The following is a 9,474-nucleotide window of genomic DNA, read 5'->3' on the forward strand; positions in this document are numbered from 1 at the left end:
TATAACGTATGCCTCTTTTATGTCTAAATATCTCTCATCAGGCTCGTGAATAGAGAGGTGATAATGTTGATTCCTGGTTGGTAATGGACTGTGGATGCGATGCTGCTAAGTCTTGTTACTGTCGCTCCGGTGGATGTAGTAAGTATTACACTCATGTTTCATCCGACGTATTCATACATCAAATATCATATTAGATGTGTTTTTTCCCTCCCTAATGTGCCTGTCACAATGTGCAAACCATTCCTAGTAGTCAACAGTTTATTGTATATGCTCAACTATTCCGTTGTGAGTTCTAAAGTTATTGACAACAACGAATTCCTTTAATATGGTCGATGACTTCAGTCAATGGTGATCCATGGTTATTATTCATTTAATGCTCCTTTTGCCGTGTGACCAAATAACTAAGCCTCGCGTGACCATAGCCTAGGTACCAATGTACCTAGGGTGCAGTGAAAGACTCACGTCCCGAGTTCAGAACTCGCTTTCTTTCTCTGTTCGCCGCTGGTTTCAAATACACTGCCGGTTTTGCAGGCAGAGAGAGAGAGAGAGAGAGAGAGAGAGACCCCCGCGTCGCGTGCGCGCAAATCTTTTAGGTGCAACACATCTCTCGTGCGCAGGATCTCCCCGCCACTAAACAAAAGAAGCTTGCGCACATAGTAGGCACACACAGAGTTTTGCATGCATCACTATTATATAATATAATGAGGTTGCTTGAATGAGGGCGATTTCAGAAGTTCATACGGTTTTGGGTTCCTTTGAGCTGAGTAGAGCTTATACGATGCTGCCCTTTTCGTGCAAGCGAGCTTTACAAGCAGTTGCAGCTCATCGTTGTACACAGGGGAACGTTAATTTCATACTCAGAAGCAGGGAGAATAGCTTCATTAAAGACCTCAAGAATGGGATCCTGCGGCAATTTTCTACATCATTACCAGGTTTGTAGCCCTTCAGTAGATCATGCCATGCTTGCGCACGTGTGTGTGTGTGTGTGTGAGAGAGAGAGAGAGAGAGAGAGAGAGAGAGAGAGAGAGAGAAGAAGAAGAGAAGTTTTAACGACATAGGAGCATCCCTAGAGACCACATAGATCTATGCGATGAGTCTTCAACTCAAGACCTGTTGTACTCGACAGGCAATTGGATAACCAAGCTACATATGAGAGAGAGAGAGAGAGAGAGAGAGAGAGAGAGAGAGAGAGAGAGAGAAGAAGAAGAAGAAGAAGGAGTTTTTAATGTCGTGTGTGTGTGTGTGTGTGTGTGTGTGTGTATGTATATATGTATATATATATATATATATATATATATATATATATATATATATATATAGAGAGAGAGAGAGAGAGAGAGAGAGAGAGAGAGAGAGAGAGAGAGAGAGAGAAAAGAAGAAAAAGAGTTTTTAACGTCGTAGGAAACTATCCCGAGAGACCTTAAAGGTCTAGCCGATGAGGAGAGTTGAACTCAAGACCTGTTATTCAAGAGGGAAATGGCATAACCAATCTACCACACTTGGTTAGTTAGTTAGTTATAATAACGCCCTCTTGAGGCTGGCCTATAGGTCAATTTAGATACATGATTATTTGTATATTCCACTTTGGGATGCCATGAGTGGCATATAAAAGTTTTTTTCAAAATGGAAAGTGCTTTTCACGAGGATGAGCTACATATTACAAAGTGGTGCACCTAGCTGTTCTTTATGTTCTATATTGGTTGATAGGAATTTTTCAATCACTCACTCTATCTCGCCGGTAGAGAGCCCATTTGACTTGTTTCCTGGCTTCATATACTTTGGTAAGTTCTTGTTTCTTGTTCTACATTTGTGATGATGTAAGCTCAAATGCCATCCACAATTTTTTATTTTTTATTTTGGGGGGGGGGGGGGGTGGGGGGGGGGGAGAGAGAGAGAGAGAGAGAGAGAGAGAGAGAGAGATTTTATTGTGGTAGGAACAATCCCATGAGACCTCAAAGATCTAATGGATGAGTCTTCACAGAGAGAGAGAAGAAGAAGAAAGAAGAAGAGGATTTTAACGTCATAGGAAACTATCCCAAGAGACCTCAAAGATCTATCCGACGAGAGTTGAACTCAAGACCTATTATGAGAGAGAGAGAGAGAGAGAGAGAGAGAGAGAGAGAGAGAGAGAGAGAGAGAGAGAGAGAGAGAGAGAGAGAGAGAGAGAGAGCACATTTGCCATGACACTTTGTGCAGACTGTGATGCAATCACATGCCATCAAGGTTCCCCACATGCCAAGGACCCTTTGGAGGCGGCCAGGTCATCGACCACTAACGTTGATTCCTTGAAGACGCTATCAGATCCATGCACTAGTGGAGCAGAGGATGAGTCTCACACTATTTGTGCTACCTGCCCTGGTGTTGTTGAGCAACGCAACATTTCACATTCTGATACGTTTTTTGAGTGCGATAGGACATTCTGCCCTCCAGAGAGGGGGGAAACATGCCCTCTTGCACAAATGGGTCTTCTAGAACCTCGCGGGGACCAACACCTCATGCATCAGCTTGATGCAGGTGGCTTGCCATGTTTAAAGCGCTCCCTAAAGTGTCCCCATGCATACCGTGCCCTCTTTGTTGATGCGGCGGGTACTCTTATTGAAGCATCACAATCCACTCAACAGGTATATGCATTCTCCCATCTTTGATGCTATCGTATGGCTGCAGTATTTGAAGTTTTTGAAGCAGAAAATGATCTGATTCCCCCTCAGATCTATCATGAAATTGGCCTGAAGTACGGTGTTAAGTTTTCCGAGGAGGAAATTGCAGCTAAGTATAAAGCTGCTTATGGGCAACCTTGGTGCCGATATAGAATGAGGTGGGGGCTCTGTTGCACTGGTCGTAATCACTTTCATTCTCTAACCATGGTAGTATGTCCTCAACTTGAATGCGACATTTTGTTCTGCAGATACGAAGAGGATGGTCGCTTTTACTGGCAACTTATTGTACAAGAGGCAACTGGCTGCAAGGATCCTGCTCTACTTGAAGATCTCTACCAGTATTATACCACAGAAAAGGTATTCAAAGTGATTTGATGCAGAGAAATCTTTCACAAAGTTGTTTTTTTTTTTCTTTCCAGCTCTTGTTGTGTATAGTGTTCAGCAGCCTACTTGAACATTCAGTAATCATGGTTATGAGGAGCAAGAGGATAAAGAGATTTGTCCCTAAAATTTAAAAAAATGGTTTTAAAAAAAGTAAAAATAGCTGCAAATTCTTTCCTCTTTAAAAATGTATCAGGTATGGTTACGAAAATGATTTTCTTGAACAGTGGTGGAGTATTGTCAATTTTTTGCATCTGCTATGATCTCTCGATCGTGCCTTCCTGCCCTTTCATGTTCTTGATGGCATCTTTTGTAGGCTTGGCACATAGGAGACCCTGAGGCTGGGACGGCTCTTAAAGCTATAAGAACAGCAGGGATCAAGCTAGCTGTTGTGTCAAACTTTGATACCAGGTTAAGGCCCCTAATGAAAGCGTTGCATTGCTATGATTGGTTCGACACCATAATAGTTTCTGCTGAGGTAAAAGGTGTCTCTATGTGCATGCCATACGTATTAAAAGGCATCTCTGTATGGGTGCATGCTGTATAACGCATAGAAAGAGAGCATGCCTATTATTGTTAAGTATAGTGAATTCGTCTTTCTTGTGTGCATGCATGCATCTTTGTGCATCCGTGTGTGCATGTTTATTCGCATATGCGCATGCATAGGTAGAACATTAAGGCATGTTTGTATGGCTGATGTGTGGTTGGATTGTGTTTCTGGTGTATGTGAGTGTTCTTTTTGTTGATGCTCGCTCCCTACATACACACAAGCTGGGGTTTGCATGTAATTTCTCCTTGATACTTGCATGGGTGCATGAAAGTGTGCATGTGTGTGTGCGCGCGCTAGTGATATGCATCTTGCTTTTGCTGATGCCTGCCTCCACCTGTTTATTCTTTGCTTTATTTTTAATAGTCAATCTTATGGTTACAGGTGGGACTAGAAAAGCCCAACCCTGAAATTTTTCTTACTGCCTGTAAAGAGCTTGGTGTGAGGCCAGAGCAAGTCCTGCATGTAGGCGATGACAAGACCAATGATTTAGTGGGGGCGTCAGCAGCAGGCTGTGACTCACTATTGTGGGGGGTGGAAGTTGCTAGCTTTGCAGAGGTAATGTGGATAATGACTGATTGACAGAAAAATGCATGAGAATATTGGCAAAGGTTAAGGTTTTGTTATGCCTGAGTTACTATTTTAAAATGTTGGTACTTCACATTGCAGGTAGCAAAGAAGCTTGGAGTGAAGGTGTGAAAATTGGGGAAACTTCTCATGCCGAACTCAGAAATGCGGGGAGATTTGAGGTATGAGAGTATCTACACGGTTTGCTTCTTTGCCTTCAATCAAATTTCGTTGTGGCCGGCACAATCTCGAGTCTTTTTGTTCTAAGCCGTTGGTAAGTTGAAATCAGAGGGCTGCCATGCATGGCATTAATGTTTCAGTGACCAATTATGAGTAGTCCTCTACGGATGAAAGCATGTACTGGTGGTACCATTTTTTTCACTTTTGGGTGGTATACTTTACAAAAAGTGGGGACCGGTAATTTTTTTAGGTTTTGTCTGGATTGTCAGGTATTGTACCGCATTACGAGCATACCGTTCTTCAAATCCTTGCTCTGCAAATATTTGAGCACCAACTATGTATTCATGCGTTCGTGGCAAGGTGTGGCAAAGCGTAGCCGGGTACATTGGATTGCATGTGCAGTCCTTGACGTGTATCAAAACAAAACATTTTTCTGCACACAGGGCTTTCCATTTCAAAACCAAAATCCAGGTTGAGCACAGCTTACATAGATTTGGGGGGCTACCCAATCAAATGACGAGGCACATTTTATATCGACCTTGTTCTACACCATTTGTGAATGAAATGACAGGAGAGAGAGAGAGAGAGAGAGAGAGAGAGAGAGGGGGGGGGCGGGGGGGCGGGGGAGGGCTTTGAGATTTTGGCTATAGACAATGTTTCTACCTACCAAATGTTCCCATTTAGTTACCAGGCTAGAAGCAATACTTGTGGGGCTTGTTATCATGGTAATTAGGTTATGAGAAACATGCAAATTCTTTGTTACCTAAAACACATGCCTTGTAAAGAGATTCCGGATTATGTCTCCAGGTGAAAATTTTAGCAAAAGTTGAAGTTGTTTTTATCATAAATCTTACAAAATGCTCATAATTTTTTAAATAAATGCGTTTGCATGTTTGTAAAGCACAAATGGTAAAGGAAAATATATAGAAAGAAAGAGCTAAGCTTCAAGTTCTAGGTTGTATGTCGATTTTTAGTTACTGATGAAAAATCATCATTTTGAAAAAGGTTGAAGAAGCAAATTGTGGGCTTTTTGAAGCTCCTATTTTAAAAAGTGACTTTTTATGTAATTTTATGATCGTGTATGATTATTCAGATCAAAATCAAAATAATACTTAATTTTTTGGGGCTTTTAAGCTAGCAAAAATCTTGGAGATAAAATCCCATTTTAAAACGGTTCTTGCTAAAATTCAAGTAAATCTAGAGTTCTTTTTCGACAACCACAAAAGGAAAGATTATGTCTCCTTCATTGTCATTTAGATCTTTTTTGAAAATATACAAAAAAATATTTCAATTTATGTTTATTCCATAGCTAATATCCCAAGAATAAAAAAGTGAATTTGCAATGTGCACAATTTCAAAATTTTAAAATAATTCACTTTCTACCTTGCACAAATATGAATATTACTTTTGGTCAGTATAAATTGGATATGTTTGGGCTTGTGGAAAAGAGAGAAAGCTCTCAAAGTATAGAGAGACTAAGAGATTCACACTTTCCAATATGTAATGTACAAAAATGTACAATGCAATTATATATCCAAAAGGTTCAACATCCAATATTTGGGAACTCTTATCTTAAGGTGGCTTTCAAAGTAGCCAAACACATATATATTATGTATCACTTTAAAGCTTGCACTAAGTGTAAAGGGGGTTCCCATGCCCACCTTTCAATCTTTAACTTGGGCATGTAATACATAATGAAAACCCATTTGTCCATACAAGATGATACTATCCACAAAGGATGACAATAACTATCCACATAGGATGACAAATAATCTCTTCCCTTGAACCAAAGAAGGTAGAAATGGATCTTCAAAGTATATCTGAAACAAAACAAACCTCTCTTTCTTATGTTTTCTTCATTGAATAATCCTTTACCTTAGTTTGCTAGGTATGAAAGCTCTCCCTATTAAATTTTATAATTTTTTCTTCCTTCCATGATGGAAGTGCTTGTGAAAAATGCCTAGAACTTGGTTTTATTGATAGAGAGACTCTCCATGGTAGTGTCTTGTTCAATTTTACAAAGAAAATAGAATAGGTGCGAGCTTAATAATCTCTATTGTAAAATCTCTTTTCACGAAAAATTGTGTAATGCCCCTCTTCACAAGAGGCAAAAAAAAAAGAAAAAAACCTTGATTTGATGTTTAGCCATAGTTTGAAATTCACCTTACGAACTTCAATTCGTCACAAACCTTTGACGTTTCCTTGGAATGCTTCAAATTTACGACGTCGAAAAGAGGTATGAAGCTTGAAGGGTGCTCAAAGAAGCTTCGAAATTGAGTAGCTCGAAAGCTTAGTCTTTTAAAGTTATGAAGTTCAGAAGTTAGGTCATCTTTGATCGCTTTGAGAGATTCGAAACTGCTTGGCCGCTCAAGTTTGTTGAAAAACTTGAAAAATCGAGAGCTTGAATTTGTTGGAGTCTCCTTGTCCGTTTTGGTAAACTCGTGTGAAGCTTTGCTTAGGAAAAGAGGATAAGGTCCAAGGTTCAAAACTCACTATATAAAAGAATGTTAGAGAGTGCATAACATAGTGGGCATCCTTGCCACTTTATACCAAAGGTTTTTGCAATATGAAAGAGTTACAAAAGCTGAAAACTATTTTTTTAGAAGATATCGAAAACTTTTAAGTATCAACAAGAGTCGTTTAATGATTGGGGGGGGGGGGGGGTTGGGGGGGGGTATGTTTGAGCAGTAGGGAGTGAGGTGGGAGGGCGCCCACGCTTGGGGAATGTATTCGCAGGGTTCGATCGAGTTGGGGATGCTTGAGTCGAGAGATTGGAGAGTCAATTTTCAGCCGTTTATGAAAGAATAATGATTTTTCTTTGTTTTGGTTGAAAATAGACTGTGGAGAGAAGGACAATTTGACATTGCAAATGCATCCATGAAGCTTGATTTGATCAATTTGCAGTAGAGTTAGTAAATTTTTTCGATTAAGCAAGCCAATTAGAGGCGTTCAACTTTTGGCAAACTTAGTGAAACTTGGGCAATTATGGGTTGTTAGTAATGGGCTTGGAATTGCTAATCTGATGGTCATAGGCTCTAATGCTAGTTGTTGGGCTTGAGAGAGAGAGAGAGAGAGAGAGAGAGAGAGAGAGCTCTCATGGAGGCTTGAATTGTTGAATAGCCATGGCTGTATACAGAAAGGAGAGAGAGAGAGAGAGAGAGAGAGAGAGAGAGAGTTTCACACCTTCCACTACTCAATATACAAAAATGTACAATGCAATACCTTAATAGCATAGGATAACTCATATACAAAAGGGAGGGGTATATATACAAAAGGTTTGACAATCAGTATTCGGCAGTTCTCCTATATATATATATTATGTGTCACTTCAAAGCTTGCACTAGGTGTACAAGGCGTTCCCATGCCTACCTCTCATGATAGGTTTTATATGATTTAATACTCTTGACACGACAAAAAAAAGGTCATCTTACTTTGCCTAATAAGATTGAATGCATGAAAGTCTTGCAATGTATCCACACAGCTTTACATAATTTATCAAACTCTAGAGGAATTATTTATCATGTAAAACTTGCAAAAATGTGAATCACAAGTATGCACATATACTACAAAAAAAAATCAAGCTTAAGATACCACTTTTGTCGAAAATTTGATTCGAACTCTATGGCAATGATTCTATGGGACACAATTTTTACAAACACTTTTGTTGAGATATCTAGCATCCTCAAAAAGATTTCTTGGAATATCTTCAAAAAATCCTTTTATATTGCACATAGAATATTAAACACCATTAAAAAAGAACGTCCTTTTTGGTACCAAACTAGTGTTAATTGGCATACAAAGTCTATTGATGTTATGACATGATAAAAGATTTTAATAAAGTTTGTCAATCCTTTATATCTTGAAGACCTTTTTCCCCCCCCCAAAGCATAGAGGGCCCACAGGGGGAGGTGCTTAATTTCTTCTAAATATTAGCCATGAAGGATGGTTGGGCAAGGGCTGCGTACCATCGGAAAAGAGCTGCACGTAGGCATCACCATGGCCACCTAATTGATGCACCACATGTTGGGAACGACAAAGAGAACTATCTAGGAACCTCCTTCTTGGGTGACCCACCCCAAGAGGAGGATGCACTCGAGTGGCAAAGGGCTAGAACCAATGTGAGCATTGAATGAGCACAAGGTGTCCCTCTAGACATGACCCAATTGGGGATTTGAACCCACAACCTGTAAGTAGAGAGGTGAAAGCCACCAACTCTCTAGGGACTATCTTGAAGAATTTTAGGATTCAAAAATAGCAATTTGTTTACACTTAGATTGCAACGGGTGAAGACAAGTGGTGTTGACATTGTAATTGAAGCCAAGCATGGATAGTGAAAATAAAAGCGAGGACGGATGCTGTGAAGATAAGTGAAGTAAAGACAATTATGACGTCACTTATAAAGATCTGATGAAGAAGTGTTTTTTAGTACATTAAATATTTTCAATCTAATTTTTGGGTGTGTGCAAAATCAAGTGTACCCAGTTTTGGCAGTTAGGTGGAAAGTGTGATACTCAAGATGTTGAACACATTTGTCTACACCTCGTATGCTAGCATGGCCAACTAGGACTAAGATGCTATAATATACCTTTGGAAAATGAAAAAATGTCAAATTTTTAATCTTTGATAAATTTTTGGCCCTGAGATGTACATTAGGAATAATCCAAAGGTTGCATAAGTAAAATGAATAAAAGATAAGCTTATGAAGCTTAAATCCACACAATATTTTTTCTATGGGCTCCTTGTACCACAAATTATAATATATATAAAATCCATAAAAATAAAATAAAAAATCTATCTATTATAATTTTTGGAAGAGTTGAATTTTATTTATGGATATTCTATGTAAATTTTTTAACTAAGATCTATCAAAATTCAACCGTTAAAGTTTTTTTTTTGTCTCACCACATTTCACATAACTATATCTATCAAATGACTGTAGGATCTTGAGAAATTAGCTTTGTATCTATAGATATCTTATATAGAAATAGTGATGTAAGAACTGCTAAAAATTTTTACAAAGATAATTACTAATAATTCAAAGAAATGAGCAAAAAACTCCAATAATTTCAAATATTCTCTTTAAGCATATGTAAGATTCATGTGCAAGTTTATTTCAAAATTAAGTAAGAGATAAGATTCCTA

General features: G+C 38.9%; 1 protein-coding gene across 2 annotated transcripts; it reads left to right on the forward strand.

The window, feature by feature from the left end:
* The first annotated feature begins 496 nt into the window (after nt 1–496).
* Nucleotides 497–4,869, forward strand: LOC147461304 (uncharacterized). Of its 2 annotated transcripts, XR_015187583.1 has the most exons (8): nt 497–932; nt 2,197–2,621; nt 2,709–2,815; nt 2,906–3,014; nt 3,355–3,516; nt 3,970–4,143; nt 4,255–4,334; nt 4,602–4,869. XR_015187583.1 is itself a non-coding variant. In XM_086508883.1 (7 exons), exons 1-7 carry the CDS (start codon nt 716–718, stop codon nt 4,282–4,284), a joined length of 1,224 nt encoding a protein of 407 aa, XP_086365009.1. In that variant the 5' UTR covers nt 497–715; the 3' UTR covers nt 4,285–4,869. The 2 variants fall into 2 exon arrangements, 1 of the variants encoding a protein (XP_086365009.1); XM_086508883.1 differs by having other exon boundaries at nt 4,255–4,869.
* Nucleotides 4,870–9,474: the final 4,605 nt, after the last annotated feature.

The sequence above is a fragment of the Adiantum capillus-veneris genome, chromosome 3 (genome assembly GCF_014529385.1).
Source record: "Adiantum capillus-veneris isolate H3 chromosome 3, ASM1452938v2, whole genome shotgun sequence".
NCBI classification, from domain to species: domain Eukaryota; kingdom Viridiplantae; phylum Streptophyta; class Polypodiopsida; order Polypodiales; family Pteridaceae; genus Adiantum; species Adiantum capillus-veneris.